Source organism: Aspergillus stella-maris, assembly GCF_047715825.1.
Source record: "Aspergillus stella-maris strain CBS 113639 unplaced genomic scaffold BDV14scaffold_71, whole genome shotgun sequence".
Lineage (NCBI taxonomy): Eukaryota > Fungi > Ascomycota > Eurotiomycetes > Eurotiales > Aspergillaceae > Aspergillus > Aspergillus stella-maris.
In genome coordinates, this window is record NW_027396865.1 from 62229 (window position 1) to 82055 (window position 19827).

Consider the following 19827-nt stretch of genomic DNA (forward strand, 5'->3'; position numbering starts at 1 on the left):
TTAGAGCACAAATCTCGAATACCTAAACTGAGAACGTCCTTCCATGTAGGTGTAACGAAGCCATCAAGACGTTAAGACATTCATTGCGGATTAGAAGCAGCCCACGGTGCAACGAGCTTCTATATTGAATCCTAGCCTAGATACATACAATACAATCGAGGTAACATGCTTCTATTTTGTACGCCGAGTTTCAGTCAAGATGTTTGTATGTCCTCTCCTAAACATCTCTACGCAACAGCATTAATAGATTGCCATGCTCGTGGACGCGCGAATCGGGGAGTATCTATTCTAGTATCTTACGTGACCCATGAAGCTGCTTACCATGTGAGAGAGCACACCTCCCCACTGTTGGCGGCGTTATCTGATTTGGGTGGCAGGTCAGACGACGTAGACAGACCAGCGCTTTAATCCATCAGGCGATACCCGCACGAAGCGATTTGCGCTGCATCGACACGGGATAAGCCTTCAGCTTTTGCGGAAACTGCCACGAGCCCGGAACTACCCACTCGGTGTACAAGGTTTTCATTATTGGCTGAGGAGACCGTTATACAAAGCCAGGATCGGGTGTGGTATCCCCCGTGCTTGGCCGCAAGTGAGCCCGCGAGTCCTGGAAGAGACTTTGCCAGATGAATGCCTCGCTGAGAAGGAGTTCTATGTCTTTCTCTGTCCAATCTCTTGTGGGCAGAGCTTGGAGGAACATCATTATTTCCTGGAAGTCCATCTTGACTAGCTGGTCCGTCCATTTGACGAGGAATGCGGCGCAGACATAGAGGTGGAAGCGTGAGAAGCCCTGCTCCTCGGCCTGGTATTTGTTAGTACAGCTAGATGTGGGCACAAGGTGCAATTTTAAGGTTGTATTATCATACCATATACGTATCCCACATCCTGATGGTATTCTGCACGCTCATTTCCCGCATTAGCAGACAGTTCATCCACCGAAAGCTGAATTGCATGAACTCTACCCCCTCCTGTTCCAGGTGCTTTGCGAGAGTTGAGTCGATGCGCATGGTCAAGTCCCGCAGAGCCCTCACTTGCCTGTGAATACCTGGCTGGGCATATATATAATTATCTTGGATTCCATCTAGGAGTTTCGTAAGACACCAAAAGGAATCCGCTTCCACCGCATCTAATACGCTCCGAGGAAGCTGGCCGGGGTCCATTCCTTCTTCAACGCGCAGGTCTGTCACGTAAACCCCTAAGAAGACTTGGAATAGCGGCGTGACAAGATCATTTATACCCTGGACATAACCACTGGCGGGATGTCGTATAGCCCAGACGTACAAAATCCTTTCTAATGATCTTTGAGTAGCTTCATAGCTATAGAGCTGAATGTGAGGGCTGGTGCGGGGGACGTCGATGCTGATTTGGTGCCAGATTGCTTCGTCTAGACCCCGACCACGTCCGGTGTTCGTAGACGATGACTTCCCAGCGGATGTAGCACTACTGCGCTCGAAAGCTTGCCGAACCCCATCGAGGTATTCCTTGCGCTTTCGTTCCAAGGCTGCGATGCGCCGCTCGCTGTTTGTGGGAAGATAGCCTAGGAGTAGCTTCCATGTCATAGCGCGTACCTCGGCGGGGACACCTGACCAAGCAAGATTTCTCAACTCTGCTAGAGGAACAGTACTTGCTTGTAGGAGACGTTTGAATTTGTTGATCCGTGATATGCGACTAGTATAGGCATCCATCTCCTTAGGGGATGCATTCGTGGGGGGCGTTGTGTGATTGATAAGATTCAGCGCATTCGCGGGGTCTAAAGGGCGATGTTAGTCAAATCATGTAACAACGGTGACTATGACATACCTCTCAGAATATCCTTGTATTGAGGCCGCAGTATTTTGCCATCGCTTTTCCGAACTGCTGTCGGATATAATGGAATGTCTCGTTCCTCGGCGATATCCGAGCTATTTGCGCGTTGCCTATTGTTCGGCAGTGTCAACCCCAGATTGGAGGGCTTACTCTCAGGTTTGATGGTCGGCGGGCCAGCTTTAGGCTGGAACACATCCTTCTTGCGACTCTGTCTCTTACGCATACTTGCGATGCTTGGAAGTCCAAACTCGTCTTCATCATCGTCAAACACAATGTCTTCCTCGGCATCGTCTTCATCGTCGGCGATCTTGCTCCCCCCAGTATCGTGACCCCAGGATCCAAGTTCTTGATTCATTATACCAGAATATGATGCGCGGGGTGAAGCAACCCATAACCCCGGTCGACGGGTGGACGGAGACGTGTGAGAGGAACTATTAGAAGACGGACGAGGAGGTGATCGGGGTTGTGTATGTTGGTGGGATAATCCACTGTTAGAGAACGAAGCAATTGGTCAAAAGGTGAGTCTGACAAAAACTCTGGTTTGGGGCGAACTGACTTCGGGAGGTTGGCGTGGGAGTAGGATGCGCCGACGACTATGTCAGGAGAACGAGAGACCCTCTGGGTCTGGGATACCGATCTGGCTTTCCAGAAGGGTGAAGCTGATTGTCTTTTGAGGGTAAGCGACCGAAAGAAACATCTGAAGGAAGAAGGGAAACTTACTCAGAACGGTCTATATACGGGGGCGCGGAGCATTATCAGCCACTTGATGCAGACATGAGACACAGGTGATGGAGGCACGAACCAAGCTGGACCATCTCCTTTCAGCGAATGCGCGGTTGAGTCAGCTCTCCGATGCCAGGCCAAACAAATGGAAAGGCAACCTACCTGTTGCTGGGCCTTTCTAGCAGCCATTGTGGGAGAGTTGAGGCCGCTGGAGGTGCGGAGATGATGTCAACCGAACAGGTCATCGGGTCAAATAGAAACAGCAGAGCCCGCCCATATTGCGGGGTGCTGAAGCGGCACTAATAGCTATCTATGGTCTAGGGGGCTGTTATAAATTATGAACATTGGTCTGGTGTCAACTGTGGAACTCGGCTTGCACGGTAAGCTGTAGAGCAAATATCAATGTGTCGAGTTCTGTGATTCCAGTATTCGAGCAGACGAGCCATTGTTGCTATTCAGCGTCATGGAGTTTGAGGCTCAAGCCAGATAAAGTGCGAGGGCGCTCGGCGGGATGTACGGTTTTGTAAGGCAAAATACACGTATGTCAATGACAGAGCTGTCGCCCTGACAAATACAGTACTACGCAGTATAACAGCGTCATTACATAATCTCATCAACAGACTCCAACTTCGCATCGCATGTCAACCTCGCCCGACTTCGTCTTTGCTCTGTTCCTTCCTTTCTTTCTCCCCATTTCTTCCTCACCCACTCTTGTGCCCTTCCTTCTCCTTTCTACACGCCCTCTTCACTTCCTCTTGATACCAATTCCTTACTCTCACAATTCTAAACCAATCTAGCAGGGTCCTTCGCGCTCGGCTCGCGGTCAGTTTCGCTTCAGACTCTTTCCCGACTCAGCTTCATCCGGGTCTCGTCGCCGCTGTTCGCACACCCCGAACCAATTACCTTGCGCCTTTTCTATCATTGTTAAGCGACAGCTTTCAACCACCACAATGGCCGAACCAGAGGATGTCGAGGAGGATTTGTTCGCTGATTTGTATGCTGCCTTTCACCTGAATTTTGATTCGCAAATCTAATCGATCTTGCTCCTCAGGTACGATGCGGATGAGACAACAAACCAGACAGCTCCCGCCCCCAGTGCTTCGGCGGTACCCAACCCTCCGGCGCCCAACATGTCTGTTCAGTATCCCAGTGCCTCGGCTATTCAGTCCGTTGAAGGCTATGGGAACGAGCCTGAAAACACAGTTGGTTCATATCAGGCACCTCATTATGATGGAGGCTACCAAAACGGGGCCGGATTTGACTCGGGCTATCACAACCAAGCTGCTGTTCCAACAGGAGAGCCGGAACCCCAGGGAACTGGCATTAAGGAAGACGGGTAAGTCGTTGACCCCCTTGTTAATGTTTTTACCCGATACCTTGTTCGCATACTTTGCCTCTACTGCACCCATCAGTTGGGCTTGGGGCCCATCAAAAGACGTCACTCCTTGTATAAGGATGCTTGACAGGTGAAAATCTCCTATCAACATGTCTTCACAAACAGCAGTATTATATGTGCTCTGTTTACTACTCCTGCAGAAAGACATGCACGCTGGCTGTGCTGGTGGTCCTTTGGAAAGACATTCGTCGAGACATGAAATTGGCTGGATTGGAAAAGTGCTTGGTTCGAGGCTTTTTTGGTGGTCAAAGCCGTTCGCTTGGAGGAACAAAACCACGGTCGGCTTTGATGAACATCGATGAGATCATCAAATTCATCTAGGCAGCGCAATCTTGAGAGAGTGAGGTCGTTCTTCCATCGACCAAGTCTAGTGAGGATAAATCAGCGAGTCAGCGTCCGTATGACAAGTACGGGTTAATGTCGAAAGCCTGACTATGTGAACCTCAACCTCGAGCGACTATAGTACATCTGATACTATATAGCCTCTTGTCGATATATGATATAGCGCCAACAGCGAGGAGTAGCGGCCTCGGCTGACTGGTTGGACATTATCGATCAGTTTACCTAGCTTCGCACTTCATAGACAGCAGGCAGAGATACCTTGGTCAGAGAGACAGAAGAGAACAATTGACTTATTCCGCCGGGCATACCTCCCCATTGTGGTCTGTCTTCTACTCGAATACACAACCGGACCCTGGAACCCATGTCGTTTGACCTTCAAACAACTGGTTCGGCTTGTAATCCAGTGGCTATGTTTAAACATCGAAATAGCGTCGTCTGCGAGGGGCACATGGAATTCGTCAAATCCAATCGGTCGACGTATACAATCTGGACCAACGCGCACTTATTACTGGTCAGCAACATATCAGCACATCAGCACCTCGCCGTACTAAGCGCCAGGAAAGGAACATTTCAACGGTCGTCTCCGAACCCAGAAACCCGTGGACGCAGAAGTACCCGAAGACTTCTGAGACCAATATGCACTTGTCTCTCAGAATTGGATCACCAGCCACTGCCAGCCACGTGCCCAACACCATGAACCGCTGTCTTTATGCATTCTTGATGGCTTTCTCATATGGAGACTGCGTTCACTAACAACCTATTTGTAACAGGAAGATGTTCATTGGCGGGTTGAACTGGGAGACAACAGATCGTATGTACTCTCTACAGTCCATTTTATCTCTTTTGGGGAAACTAGATGGTCTAACCGTTTTGTATAGAGTCTTTGAAGGATTATTTCTCGCAGTTTGGAGAGGTACAGGAATGTACCGTCATGCGTGACAGTGCCACAGGCCGGTCTAGAGGGTTTGGATTTTTGACATTCAGAGACCCCAAGACAGTGAACACTGTAATGGTCAAGGAGCATTATCTGGACGGAAAGATCGTAAGAAACGCCCCATTTGGGAACATAATGTTTGCATAGTGTGGCGTATATACTCACCACAATCGGCAGATTGATCCGAAGCGCGCCATTCCACGCGATGAACAAGAGAAGACGAGTAAGATTTTCGTTGGTGGTGTCAGCCAAGAAGCAACCGAACAAGATTTCAAACAGTTTTTTATGCAATTTGGTCGTGTCATTGATGCGACGTTGATGATCGACAAGGACACAGGCCGTCCTCGAGGTTTTGGTTTCGTGACATTCGATAGCGAGGCCGCTGTAGAAGCAGCGCTTTCGCGTCCTCTCGACATCCTTGGTAAGCCCATTGAAGTGAAGAAGGCGCAGCCAAGGGGCAATCTTCGAGATGATGGCGATCGCGGGCGTCGCGGTAGAGACTTTAGGGACGGTAGCCAGGGTGGAGCCGACGGCTCTCAGCAGCAAGCAGGTGCCCAGGGTCAAGGCATGCCTGGTGGCCTCACGCCTCAAATGATGGCCCAGTATTGGCAACGCATGCAGCAGTACTTTGCTTTGATGCAACAACAAATGGCAGTCGCTGCAACTCAAGGTCAAGGAATGGGCGGCATGGCGATGGGTGGAATGAACCCTGCCATGATGCAGCAAATGCAAATGAAGCAGATGCAGATGGGGAACAACCCGCAATCACCAAGCATGAGCCCACCGGCACAGAGCCCTACCCCTCAGATGCAAAACATGATGAACCCAGCCATGATGCAGCAGATGCAACAACAGATGCAAAACCAAGGACAAACAAACAACATGGCCGGGCAAATGAACATGGGTGGCAACGGTAATGGCAACTATGCCGCAGGAGCCCGAGGAGGGCCAGGTTACAATGCCCACGAACAGATAGCTTTCGAGCAACAGAAGTACGAGCAACAGCAAGCTCGACGAGCAATGGAAAACCGTGGCTTTTCTCCCTATCAGCAAGGCGGGCCGACGTCGTGGGAAGGCATGTACGATGAAGTACCCCAGCCCAACATTCCTACCGGTCCTCAGGCCATGAATCGCTCCGGTAGCGTTGGACGTGGTATGTATTTCGGGCTGTTTTATCATGCGTCGTTTACTGGGTTGCTAATCTGGCATAGGTCAAACGCCGCAGCCGCAAGGTGCCGCACCTGCAAACGCTCCAACTGGGCCCAAGAATGCCGGAAAGCCAGGTGCAAATTACCGTGGAGGAGGACGTGGAGGCCACCGAGGCTTCCATCCATATGCGCGGGGATAGGAAGTTAAGTTACACGTATTCAGACCAAAAAGGAACATGGAGGCCGCGTCTGGCATTTTACTGTGCGGAACATGGGTTCTCTGTCATTCATTTTCTTGACTTTTGTCTCTTGTCTGTCTTATCCATTTTCCAGGTTGTCTGCCAAAAAGATTATTTAATTTTCCTTATGATTACCTACTATCTTGACTGTTTCGCGTGGGTTTGCGAAGGTCTTAGGAGTTGTGATCCCAATGATACTTTGATAATCCTTGACTATCTTCTTCTAGGTGCACTTGCACTGTTGTGTACTTTTGTAGACTGATCTGATGCGATAAGGTTAGCGGAACGGAATTACTATTGCGCGGGTAGCCTCTTTGATGGCCCAGCTCAATGATCAACCTTGGTCTCGATACCCGCAACAGCTCCTCTTTCACTTTCGTCATTCTCTTCTCCTTGCGGGTTATGACAAGATGGCGTCTGGACGAAAGGATTTTTTGAGCCAACCGGCCCCTGAGAACTATGTTGCTGGTCTTGGTCGAGGTGCGACCGGCTTCACCACTCGCTCAGACTTAGGTCCGGCTCGAGAAGGTCCAACACCCGAACAAATCCAGGCTGCGCTTGCAAAGAGAGCGCAGCTCCTGGGGGCAGCGCCGCCAACCGCTTACGGCACTACGACGCGAGAAAAAGGCAAAGCCGAAGAGAAAGAGAAATCTGCAGAGGAGGAAGAAGATGAACGTTTCCAGGACCCCGACAACGAAGTCGGGCTTTTCGCATACGGCCAATTCGACCAGGAAGACGACGAAGCGGATCGCATTTACAGAGAAGTAGATGAGAAGATGGACAGACGTCGGAAAGTGCGAAGGTTAGTAACGAACATTCCCTGCTTTTATGTTATAAATTATTCATCGGGTTCAGACCCGGTTTCTTGGACAGATGACCGACTATATACCTTGGCTACCTATAGGGAAGCTCGCGAGCATCAGGAGCGGGAAGATTACGAGCGGAAGAACCCAAAGATTCAACAACAGTTTGTCGACTTGAAGCGGTCCCTCGCATCCGTAACCGAAGACGAATGGGCGAACCTCCCCGAAGTAGGCGATCTTACGGGCAAGAACAGACGCACGAAGCAAAATCTCCGTATGCAACAACGTTTCTATGCAGTACCCGACAGTGTACTCGCCAATGCGAGGGATGCCGCTCAGTTCGATACAACTGTGGCCGATGATGGATTTAAAACCGAGGCTGGGGCTGACGGGGCGGATGGGGCGGATGGGATGATCACGAATTTCGCCAACATCAGTGCCGCGCGTGACAAAGTTCTTCAAGTGCGACTTGATCAAGCAGCAATGGGGTCTTCCGGAGACACCGCATCGGGAAGTGCGACAAGCATCGACCCGAAGGGTTATCTTACTAGTCTGACACAATCTGAACTGAAGGCGGGTGAAATCGAGGTTGGTGACGTGAAACGTGTTCGTGTCTTGTTGGAATCTGTCACGAGGACGAACCCTAAACACGCACCTGGATGGATCGCGCTGGCGCGTCTGGAAGAACTGGCGGGCAAGATCGTGACGGCCCGGAATATGATTGCGAAAGGATGTGAGCTGTGCCCGAAGAGCGAAGATGCATGGCTTGAGAACATTCGACTCAACGAAGGACACAACGCCAAAGTCATTGCTGCAAATGCCATTAAAAACAACGACCGGTCGACCCGTCTCTGGATTGAAGCAATGAGGCTTGAAACAGAGCCGCGGGCGAAGAAGAATGTCCTGAGACAGGCAATCCTCCACATACCTCAATCCGTCACCATCTGGAAGGAAGCGGTTAACCTGGAAGAAGATCCTGCAGATGCGCGTCTGTTGCTGGCTAAGGCGGTTGAAATGATACCCCTTTCCGTTGAATTATGGCTGGCCCTTGCACGTCTGGAAACTCCTGAAAGTGCCCAGAAGGTTCTCAACGCTGCGCGGAAGGCTGTACCTACAAGCCATGAAATCTGGATTGCTGCTGCTCGTCTCCAGGAACAGATGGGAACTTTCAGCAAGGTGAATGTAATGAAGCGAGCTATTCAATCACTGGCGCGAGAGAATGCGATGCTCAAACGCGAGGAATGGATAGCAGAGGCTGAGAAGTGTGAAGAAGAGGGTGCAGTCTTGACTTGCGGTGCCATTATTCGAGAGACACTTGGCTGGGGTCTAGACGAGGACGATGACAGGAAAGACATTTGGATGGATGACGCGAAAGGGAGCGTTGCGAGAGGCAAATACGAAACGGCACGGGCCATCTATGCATACGCATTGCGTGTATTCGTGAACCGCAAGTCAATCTGGATCACAGCAGCGGACCTTGAGCGCAATCATGGTACCAAAGAAGCACTATGGCAGGTCCTTGAAAAGGCGGTGGAAGCTTGTCCTCAGAGCGAAGAGCTTTGGCTGCAGCTTGCGAAAGAGAAGTGGCAATCTGGAGATATGAATGACGCTCGACGAGTGCTTGGCCGTGCATTCAACCAGAACCCAAACAACGAGGATATCTGGCTCGCTGCTGTTAAACTCGAAGCCGACGCAAAGGAGACGGATCAGGCTCGAGAGCTTCTCGCGACGGCCCGACGAGAAGCAGGTACGGACCGTGTGTGGATCAAGAGCGTGGCCTTCGAACGGCAACTGGACAATATAGATGATGCCCTAGATCTAGCCAACCAGGGTCTACAATTATACCCCAAGGCCGACAAGCTCTGGATGATGAAGGGCCAAATCTACGAGCTCCAGAACAAGCTCCCCCAGGCCCGCGAAGCTTACAGCACGGGTACCCGCGCATGCCCCAAATCCGTCCCACTCTGGCTGCTCGCCTCCAGACTAGAAGAAAAGGCCGGCACAGTCGTCAGAGCCAGATCCGTTCTCGACCGAGCCCGTCTCGCGGTTCCCGGCAGCCCCGAGCTCTGGACCGAGAGCGTCCGCGTCGAGCGCCGCGCAAACAACATCCCCCAAGCCAAGGTCCTTATGGCAAGAGCACTACAGGAAGTCCCCTCGTCCGGAATGTTATGGAGCGAGAGCATCTGGCATCTGGAACCGCGTGCACAGCGCAAGGCTCGCAGCTTGGAAGCTATCAAGAAGGTAGACAACGATGCGATTCTCTTCATCACAGTGGCGCGCATCTTCTGGGGCGAACGCCGACTCGAAAAGGCCATGACTTGGTTTGAAAAGGCGATTGTGTCGAACAGTGATCTTGGTGACGCTTGGGCTTGGTACTATAAGTTCCTGTTGCAGCACGGTACTGAGGTATGTTTTTTTTTTTTTTTTCCCCGCCTTTATCTTCATCTTCACCCCCTCTTGCCTTGAAGACGAATTCCTCACTAACCACCTATCTCACACAGGAAAAACGAGCCGACGTCATCTCAAAATGCGTTCTCTCTGAGCCCAAACATGGTGAGATCTGGCAGTCTATTGCCAAGGATCCAGAGAACGCGTACAAGTCAACCGAGGACATTCTCAGAATGGTTGCAGAAACCCTTGTGCAATGAAGCACCGCGTGTCCATGATCTGCTTTGCCTCCGAGTCATTTTTGTACAGTAGAGAATCCTATATTAGCATATGTCACCATTAGGACAGGCGTTTCGGGACGGGATATACGATATATCAATGAGCAAATCTGTAGGCATTTATTGAAGCCTTAAAATTCTTCTTTGCATATCCTGTCTATGCCTAGTATTTACTATGTTATTCATCAATTTATGATTCTCGAAATTGAGTCATCAGCTATTATTCTAGCTAGCTAGTTTAACCCGTTCAGGCAGGGATATCATCCAAAACGCAATGCAGAAAAGCCAAGGTAGGTAAATATAGAATACATCAAACATGACAGCCAGCTGCGGCTGACTGGAATAACGCGGCAGTACACCACCCCTATATATAGCAAACAACGCTCGTTCGTGAACAATGGTGGGTAGATAGGGTGTTAGAGAAGGAAGAAGAGTGTTAACGGTGAAACGACTTTGTCTTAGCCTATGTCGTCCAGACATTGGGATCTCGAGGAGTCATGGACCTTTAGGTCGTGACTCTTCCACATCAGGTCAATCAATATCCGTCTTCATTTTGTTTTGGTCTTCAGTAGTGTGCCAGTGTCAGTTTCTGGCACAACATCGTCGGCGATAGGCATCGGAGTTCGTATGCCAACAGTGCGTAGACAAGATGGTAGGAAATCGGTTGTAGAAGATCGGCGATTGGGAGAAGATGATGGGAACGTGAAAGAAGGTAAAACACATCAAACTCCATTCCTAGAAATGCAAAAAGTGACGATGCCACGCTGTAGGTGGCTGGTCCGCAGTACGCCCTAGACGCCTTGGCCTTTTCGTAGGCTAAGATGCTGCAATCGTTGGCCCTCATAGGGCCAATTTCGAAGACATAGGAGAATGTAGTGTGAAATGAGAGAGAGATTTCTGAAGAAGTAGGAAGTGTGAGAGACAAGGAGGTGCTCAGGCGGCCATTGATAGACATTCGTCCAGGAGACTCCCCATTTGCTCATGGTCGTCCATAGTGGCCCCCTCCCAGCCCCAGCCTTCGTCATCGACTTCCATCTCTTCGAAATAACTCGTGGGCCCTGTGTCGTCCATCTCATCGCGGTCTCGCTTTTCAGCTTCTAGCTCGTCCTCGAGATAGCCTCCCATGATCTGGTCGACAAGCAATGGCATATGGCTCAAGACCCCGCTTCCGAGCTCCAGCGATAAACGTAGATCCCTGACTCCGAGGGAACTGCGAGTACTGGCTTCTTTGGCCTCAACGGGAAGCAATCCAGTTGCACCGTCTTTGGCAAGCTCACCACGAGTGAAAGCTAATTCTTCTCGCTCGAGCTGTTGCTTATATGACCGCTTCATCATGCCGTTTATGGTACCAGATGGACCGTTAGACCTTGTCCGTGAGAATACAACCGACAAAACTTCTTTAACGAAGGTCTCTGTTGCAATCGCCATGAACTCGGCGCAGGCGACACCCGCGCCATTGACAACCGACTCTTCGTAACATATAGGGGTCATTCTTGCATGTATAGACTCGGTGTCTGGGAATTCGCCTGTTTCTGATGCGAGCGGTTGTGCGTAACGTTTTCGAACTTCGAGCTCCCAGTCTGTAGATGAACCACATTTGTTAGCCTCCACCCGGGTTATAGAAAGTGCATGAAATGAGCTTACTCGTCATGTTCAAGCCGCCTGCGCTTGCCGGGACTTGACTGGGCAGCTTGATTTGTTTGGCCAAATGATATCCCTCGAGTTCATTCCGTACTGATTCTTGGGCATCACGCTGTAGGGCGAGATCGTTAGATAATCGCAATTCGAACAACTAGGCCATATCGGATTCTGAATTACCTCTGGAATAGCTTTTATACGTCGGCGATCTCGAGGAGGCAACTGCATGACCTCCGTCTTGAGTCTCTGTTCAGCAGCATCCCCAGAGGTGGGCTTCGACACCACAGAGGGCTTGTCGTTCGCCGAAACCCAACGCGCAACCCCATGATCAGGCAAGTCCCTCGTAAGATTCCCAATGATCGCGCACACGAAATTATTATGTAGATGTTCGATTTTCTGGTCGGCGCATATGATCGAGTCGATGCGCGCAGCGAGCTCAGACTGATTCAACTGTCCTGGGAACCCAAGAAAACAGACATACTTAGCTTATATGTACGATAAATGCGACATAGAGACGGTTCAAATCCACCGCACTTACCTAGTAAAAACTGGGTGGTGGCATCCTTGTATTCAGTCCACTTATGGCCGATAGCGGCTTTTAGCTCCGCGTAGATAGGCTCCAGGTCCAGTCGCGGCACGGATATGAGCGCCTTGGTAGCCTTTTGCGTCGTCGAGGAATTAGCAGCGGCGCTTTTCGACGAGGAGGAAATCGCAGCGGCGGCAGAGTCTGTTCGACTCAGGGCCGCTGGGTCGATCTGCATGGTGGTCGGGGATGTGAGGCTCGCGGAGGCGCGACGGGCTGCGCGAAGCCGAGGAGGCGGTTAATTAGAGCTTCATGAAGGGAGAGGCATTCCAGGAAATTGGAATAGGGCCGGCAATGTACAGCAGACGATGGGAAGGCGCAGAAATGGATGGAAATGGCGGGGGAAGGATAGCTGGATGATGAGCGAAGATGGGAGAGTTGATGGAAGGAGGTCCGCATTAATTCTGGGGCTCTTCCAGTCTCTCTTCCATTCTTTGGCAACTCTTTACGTTTTCGTCCCCCGCCAACACTTAATTATGATAATGAATCTACCGCAAAGAACCCTCTCAAAGCGACAATGAATTTACTCTTTTTCATTCTACGTATACAGTCTCACTGCATCCTCGTCAAGAACTCCAAACAACCTTGTAATTTCCTCTGAGATGCCTTCGATTTCTCGCGACAACTGCCCAGTCACCAGCACTGGTATGAACGTTAGATTGATCTCGGACATTTAGCGACTGACAAATACATACCGTATGCATAAAGCAGTGAATAGTCTTCATCCGTCGATGATCGGGAGACCTCGAGGTCCTTGCGATAGTGAAACAGGCGAGCGAGAAGCCGGTCACGCGCATGCTCAACATTGGGTAGGTTATCATTCAGTGGATATTCCAGTTTCATAGATGAAGCCATGACTGTAAGCATTAGTTTCAGACTTTGTGATTCAGATCGCACAACTCACAGGATAGCAAATGGCTGATGCGGGACGACAAATGTCGTCGCTCCGGGGTGGTATAGTCAAGAATCGCCAGCTCGCCATCCGAAGCAGTCATGTTCTTGGCCAACTCAAGGTTCATGGCCACAAAGGCATCGACCATGCTCCGGGTATGCGCAAGAAGCTTAGTATAAACAACGTCTGGAAACGCTTGCTTGAGCTGGAACTCGGACCGCGCTGATGCTTGGAGTGACTCTAAGTAGGCTAGGAATCGCTCGACTTCAAGCTTGTCTCGAGAACTCATGAATTCGGTGGCTTGCTTGGTACTCTGAGTTGCAGATAACGGTCCACTCTTCCAGATGAGACTTAAGCGCAGCCATAGTAGAGCGAGACCATTCTTCAAGCGCTTGCGTGCGCTGATAGGCCAGATCAAACGTGTGATGATGATACCCCAGATACAACCGGTAAAGACGGCCACGACTCGATGCAGAGCAATTTCAGTGATAATGGGGCTCTCTCCACCTTCGTCCTGATCGTCTTGGCCATCTAGTTGAGTGAGTGAGTATGCGTATAATACAGACAGATTGTATGTGAGCATGATGAAGCGACCCATCGGCCCCTGGCGTTTAACAAGGATGATGTAGGCCGTCCAAGTAGACATCAGTAAACCCAAAAATGCGAGGCCGAACATATTCCCATCAGTGATGTACCAGGCGAGGATGGCGCACACTGCGCCGAGGCATGTACCCAGGAAACGGGCATATCCAGTAGTATTTGAAGAGCCGATCGTCATAGAGCAGACCAACATGTAGGATAACAGACCCCATTCTCCACGCCAATGGGAGTAGAATGGTCTGGTTGCGGGGATGAAAGAAGGCATAGCATAGAGTGCCGCACCAGTGCCGACCTTGATCGCAAATTTCATGTCGTCCCGTCGGAACACTGCGACAGATTTCCAGATCTGATAACCCAGTCTGGTCTTAGCAGACGGTTTCGCCAGTTTCAGAGCGCCCTCTTGAGTAACAGCGTTATTTGTAGGCCTGGGAATAGGAACGACACCTGGCATGGGACTCGACTCGATCAGTGGTTGGTCTGCACCTGATTAGTTTTCACTCTGAATTGCAAACTTATGGGATAAGCAGATAAGTCTGACCAGAGAATTTTCTCCTGCGCTCAGGCTCACCCTTGCGCCAAAACTTCAACCAGTTCCAAGATTTTCCACGAGGCCGTTCCTCGGACTCGAGCTGGAGTTCATCTAGGATAGCAAGCAACCTTTTCAACTGTTCGCCAAACTCTAGCAAAGAAAAACTGAAATGTCCACAGCTCGCGGCAACCTCTTCTAGGTCGGCCTCGATCTCCGATGTCTTGATTTTGAAGATCTCTTTCTGGCGGTATATAGTTCGCAGTGCTTCTTCACGAGAGCCCTTGTATAGCTCAAGCGCACGGTCAAGACTTGTGCGAAGCCTGCTATCAATAGAAACTTTATAGTTCGGAGCTGGCGTAAACGGGACCTCCTTGAATATCTCCTTGAGCGTGAAAGCTAGAGATCTCTGTTTAACGTTAGCGTACGCCCGTTTATCTCCCATGTGTAGATGAACTCACCATTGAAGGCCCCAGGTGGTCTATAAAAATGGCAAAGATATCAGCAGGGAGGAGATTGGCATCCCCCTCAGAGTCGCCAGTCTGCCTACGACTAAGCGGAGGTCTACTGACATCGGGCTCTGATACTTCCTCATCCGGTCTCTCGCGGATTGGCTCAAGGTACGGGCGGTCTTCGGGTATTGACCAAGGGCTTATTGGCCTGTGCGAGTCCAACCTGTGATAAAATAGCTCTGCACTTGGTGGTCGTGATGGCTCGACCGGCTGGGTCTGCTTGAGCAACTGGAACTGCATTGAAGCAGCACTGCGCAAGCCTCCCATATTGTGCGTTATATCCTGCACCCAACGGACAAGGTTCTTCTCCAGCCTGTATTCCTTTTCAGTGCCTCTTACATAATGTTCGAGCTTAGCTTCTTTGACCAGTGAGTCGAGTTGAGCATAGGCTTTCTTATGTCGCGCAGCTGCATCGACGAATTCCGCCGCCTTCAGCTCCTCTTCAGAGCCACTTAAGAAACTCTCTGTAATGAGAGCCAGCATCGTTGCCATGGACTCAGTGACACTAGTGAGATTTGACCGCAACTTCTTTCGCGCAGAGATAGGAAAGATCAAGAACGATACAGCCATAGTAGCCATGACGCCCATAATGATCATTTTCAAGACCTGAGATATCTTGCCAAACGACAAGTCTCCGGCTTGAACTGCGCCTTCCTTCGTCAAGACGCTGATTGTGGATAACGAGGCCAACGAACAGGCAACATTGACAAGCGGATCGCTCAGTCTTTGCTTCGTCCACCCAATAAATCCAAGTCCACCGCCACAGAACACGATAAGGACTATGGCGTGTCCCATTGCAAGCATGCCCAGCTTATCCTGAAAGAGCATTTCCACGCACATACTCGTAATTGAGACAAATGTCGTGTAGATGAAGGCCAGAAATGCACAGATCAATGCCTTGAACATGCTACCCTGCGACCTAGCGGGATGGAAATAAACTGTTATAGTGGCAACCATATGCTTGCTATCTTGATGACCAAGAAGCTCTGCGAGCGCTGGCACAAAGGTCGCCAGAGACCCAAGCAAATAAGCCAGACTGCATTTCAAAACACCTATTCCAAGCTCCGATGTGAGGAACTCGCGTAGTGAAAGCCATTGTTCTATAACCAGCCCATTTACACGAGACACGAGACCCTCAGGTGGAGGAGGGAGCTCCCCGGAAAGAAGCCCGCGTCGTTCTTCATCGTCGGCGTGCCCGTTGGGTGCGGCGAGCGAATTGCGTAGCTGGACGAGGCCTTTCAGGCGCTGGCCAGTCTTGGGTAGGATGAACGTCGCCTGGCGAAGCTGGAAAAGCAAGGTTAGAGCTGCTTTCAAGCTGCATGCATGCTGAAAGCTCCGGAGTGCGGCTTACCTTCTGCGAGCGGAAAAAGCGCTGGGAGCTGCTGGTCGAGGAATTCCCAGACGCAGACATGTTCTCATCTCATTTTCGGTGGCAATTTTCCTAACGCTCTCGCGATCAGAGAAAACAAGCGGCCGTTTGAGGTGGAGACAAGTCGCTCGTTGGGACACCGACTGACTGATGACATGGTCGGAGCTTGGATCGACTGCATCCAAGGTCCGTCGCCCAACCAAAACATGCAGACTACTCTTATTGCCACGAGCAACCCGCTCTCTGAACACGCACTATGTAAAGACATTAATGTAAAGACAAATATATATATATACTGATGATGCGCTAAATACCGTCCAACTGCCTCGACTTATATCTATTTCATGCCTTCTACCTGCCACACCTTCACCGCAGCATCGGCTCCAGCCGAGGCGACCTTGGATCCGCCAGCGATCCATGCAACGCCGTTGACGCCCTCCTTGTGGGCGTTGGTCACCTGCAGCCAGTCTCCGGGAGTAGTCAAGCTCCAGACGAAGATATTGGTGTCTAGCGCTCCGCTGACAAGGTGTTTGCCATTATTGTTCCACGCGATGGAGGTGATACGAGACGTGTGTGCCGTCCAACGGTCATTCACCAAGCTGCCATCAGCAACCTTGTATACAAGCACACGTCCTCGCGAGTCTCCAATAGCCAGGTTAGAGCCATCCGGAGAGAAAGCGAGAGCAGATATCGCGTCGCGTCCAGTTGTGATGTCCCTCTTCGCCGTCAGGCTAGATCCAGAAATGTCGCAAATTTGAACCGTTGAATCATCTCCTCCAATCGCTGCTACGTTGCCGTGAGCGGCGACAGCAGTAACAGAGAACTTGATTTTGAAGTCGCCAACTTTCTGGCCATCATTGTGGACCTCGACGCTCTCTGAGGTTGCAACCAAAACCGTCTTGTCACCGGCGGCAATTCCTTTGGGCTGCCCAGTCAACTTGGAGGAGCTTCCAGAAAAGGTCTTCGCGGCGACATCTACCGAGCGAATAATATCGTCCCAGGAGACGCTGTAAATTCTCCCGGAGCCTTCCTGGGTTGATGTCAGGCCCGCAATGTAGGAGGAGGATCGGTCGCCCTCGATCTCCTCTGCCTTTCCAGTTGGGACATCCCAGCCGCAAACCCTCCCGTCAAAGCTTCCTGTCCACAAAATCTCATTTCCACTGCCGGATCCGAAACTTGTCAAGGACGTAATGTTCCTTTGGTGGCCCTGGATGACTTGTCTCGGTTCAGGTGTACCTTCGACGAGGTAGTTTAGGTCACCGCTTAGTGACAGACTGATGAGCAGGTTGTCGCTCCGGGCCGGAGGCCAAACCACACCAACTTGCTGATCCAGGACATTCGAGTTTCCTTCTCCGCCAATGTTCCAGTTCTGGGTAACCTTACCTGCTTCCACGTCCCAGATCTTGACGGTCTTGTCCGCACTTGCAGTGACAAACTTGCGAGAATCCTTGGACCACGACAATGAGAAGATGCTCCCTTTGTGCTCTCCCTCGCCAATCTGGCCCTTCGCCTCTCCCGTCTTGCCATCATACAGCCAAATCTTCCTGTCAGCGCCGACAGTGACCAACGTTGAGCCATCAGGGCTGAAGCCAACACCGTAGATATAGTTCGTGTGCTTGTCACGAATACCAGTGTTGAATTTGAATGGCGCTCCATGATAGAAGATCGTACTCTTATCGTCACCGGCGGCGGCAGCGCGAAGTGGCCGCTGCTGACGGATGGAAACGGCGTTGATCTGTTGTGTATGTCCACTGATTTCACCGACAGTGTTTCCGCTATCCCATGAAATGCAGTGTCCGTATCTTTGCTTTCCGTCTCCAACGGCAATGATGCGCTGTGAATCACCGTCCCAGGCAAGATCGTTGATTCGGCCGTTGACGATGCTGTATTCGCCCTTCGTAATTCCATCACCAACGCAGTCCCAAACTCTGACTATACCGGTAGCATCTCCACTAGCAACATAGAATCCCGACGGCGCAAAGCGGGCAACTGTAGTCTGCGCTTTGTGCTCGGTGTATTGCCGTGCGACTGCGGGGTCATCGATGGAGCGGAGGAAGATTGATTTGTTGGACTGGGAGATTCTTCATGTCAGAAAGAAGAACCCTTGAGGTTCAAGTCGGAATTGAATCCGTAGCAAGGGGTATGACATACCGCATATGCCAGGCGTTCACCTTTCGCATCGGAGGAGAGCTGGGTAGGTTGACCCCGCGCGGTGGAGGGACTCGCAGCCCAGATGGACTCTTTGAGCACGAGGGTTAGCAGGTTGTAAACAACAAGCTTGGCAGAATAAACTAACCGTTTGTAATCGACATGGCTGATCCTTCTGCCTGGTGATGGAGAGCAGGTCGTTGAAGGGGATGAAACAAGAAGCAGAAGGCGGGGGAAGCGGAAGTCAGGAGGAGCTGCGGGAGCTCTGTTGCGTGTTGACTGTTGACCCGCTTGCTGCCTGTGAGATCGTCATAGTCCGAAACTAACCTCGAATAATGCTAGACAAAAGGCAGAAACTAATCACAGAGGCTTTGCTCTTGAAATAGATGGGTTTACCAAAGCTATGTTGGCTAAATTACATGTTCAGTTCCAAACGATCTGTGTAAGGTTGATATAGTACATTGCTCCCCTGTTGATGCCAGCATTCATCATGATAATTGAAGAAAAACAAAGAAAGGTATGAGACACAGGACAATGTCTGTAGGTGATCGGCAAAGTCACCGACTGCTTGCAATTTGTTCTCTCAGAGTTTCATAGTGCCCGGCTTTAGAAGGCACCAGGCTCTCTGGACTTGAGCTCCGCAAGAATCTCTGGGTGACGGTGTACGCTCGGCATCAAACCAGTACCAATGGCCCTGCGAATTGCCTTTGCAAGCTTTCGTTGGTTCACGCCACGTAGTCCGGTCACATTCCTATGCTTGATACGGCCCATGTCTGTCATGTATGAAGACATGATGGAGAAGTTCTAGATGAACGAAAGGTATAGAAATTAGCCATGCTCCGGCCATTATTTGCGGTCTCTGATTTTGAACTGCTAAAACATACCTTGTAAAGGTGCAAGGGGTTGAGGTTGAGAGCATCGAAAGCGTCAGACGTCGGGGTGCTTCGCTTCTTCCATTTCTTCATCTCGGCAGGACTGAGGTCATGAGGGGCGTAAACATCACCAGCCTTCCAATCGCGCGTCTGGTATTTCTCCATCGCGCGGTTCTCCGACTGAATCCTTTGCTGCTCGATATAGTTCTGCTGGTATAGTGCTTGGTGACGCGATCGCAATCTTGCCGGGGCTGCATTATAAATATATTAGTATTACTGTACAAGAATCTATCGTCCGAGTGCCGATAATGGCATGAACCTACCGCGCTTCGGTGCAGAGGGTTTTATGATGTTCTGTAGGGCATTTGTAGCATTATCGGAAGGCGCTGAGTTTGTTGAGTTGAAGCGGCAGGCCGGGCGCGAAACGGCCGCAATAGTGCGTGAAGGGAACGATGAGAAAGTGCGCAGAGACATTATGCTTGAGAATTCCTCCGTAGACTGGAGCTGTCAAGCAGGAGGCGGTGGTGATTGAAGATGGAGATGCAGATGGACGGGAGAATAATTGATCGGAAATCTGCCACCGCGCCAAGACCTCCGCATGAACAATTTCCAGTTCCCCGGCAGCTCCCA

General features: G+C 50.8%; 5 protein-coding genes across 5 annotated transcripts; 2 read left to right on the top strand and 3 right to left on the bottom strand.

Moving 5' to 3' along the window:
• Positions 1 to 103: 103 nt before the first annotated feature.
• BDV14DRAFT_181452 (GTPase-activating protein GYP1) lies at positions 104 to 2757 on the bottom strand. The gene is made up of 4 exons (XM_073770061.1): positions 2363 to 2757; positions 1801 to 2294; positions 867 to 1750; positions 104 to 802 (listed from the first exon to the last, which is right to left on the bottom strand). The coding sequence occupies exons 2-4, from the start codon at positions 2159 to 2161 to the stop codon at positions 545 to 547; spliced, it is 1503 nt and encodes a 500-aa protein (XP_073623905.1). The 5' UTR covers positions 2162 to 2294; positions 2363 to 2757; the 3' UTR covers positions 104 to 544.
• Positions 2758 to 3148: 391 nt separating this feature from the next.
• BDV14DRAFT_181456 (heterogeneous nuclear ribonucleoprotein HRP1) lies at positions 3149 to 6803 on the top strand. Its single transcript, XM_073770062.1, has 6 exons — positions 3149 to 3523; positions 3581 to 3865; positions 5038 to 5078; positions 5146 to 5309; positions 5379 to 6354; positions 6413 to 6803. Exons 1-6 carry the CDS (start codon positions 3480 to 3482, stop codon positions 6547 to 6549), a joined length of 1647 nt encoding a protein of 548 aa, XP_073623906.1. The 5' UTR covers positions 3149 to 3479; the 3' UTR covers positions 6550 to 6803.
• On the top strand, positions 6804 to 10188 carry BDV14DRAFT_181462 (U4/U6-U5 snRNP complex subunit PRP6). Its single transcript, XM_073770063.1, has 2 exons — positions 6804 to 9797; positions 9893 to 10188. Exons 1-2 carry the CDS (start codon positions 6906 to 6908, stop codon positions 10037 to 10039), a joined length of 3039 nt encoding a protein of 1012 aa, XP_073623907.1. The 5' UTR covers positions 6804 to 6905; the 3' UTR covers positions 10040 to 10188.
• An 802-nt stretch (positions 10189 to 10990) lies between these two features.
• On the bottom strand, positions 10991 to 18489 carry BDV14DRAFT_192600 (transcriptional regulator of RNA polII, SAGA, subunit-domain-containing protein; the record flags this gene model as incomplete). Its single annotated transcript, XM_073771655.1, has 11 exons — positions 10991 to 11637; positions 11702 to 11810; positions 11876 to 12150; positions 12234 to 12494; positions 12974 to 13135; positions 13183 to 14169; positions 14309 to 14681; positions 14758 to 16092; positions 16542 to 18248; positions 18329 to 18417; positions 18474 to 18489. 11 exons carry the CDS (start codon positions 18487 to 18489, stop codon positions 10991 to 10993), a joined length of 5961 nt encoding a protein of 1986 aa, XP_073623908.1.
• Positions 18490 to 18555: 66 nt separating this feature from the next.
• On the bottom strand, positions 18556 to 19727 carry BDV14DRAFT_181470 (mitochondrial 37S ribosomal protein bS18m). The gene is made up of 3 exons (XM_073770064.1): positions 19521 to 19727; positions 19210 to 19448; positions 18556 to 19129 (listed from the first exon to the last, which is right to left on the bottom strand). The coding sequence occupies exons 1-3, from the start codon at positions 19669 to 19671 to the stop codon at positions 18932 to 18934; spliced, it is 588 nt and encodes a 195-aa protein (XP_073623909.1). The 5' UTR covers positions 19672 to 19727; the 3' UTR covers positions 18556 to 18931.
• Between the last annotated feature and the right edge of the window lie 100 nt (positions 19728 to 19827).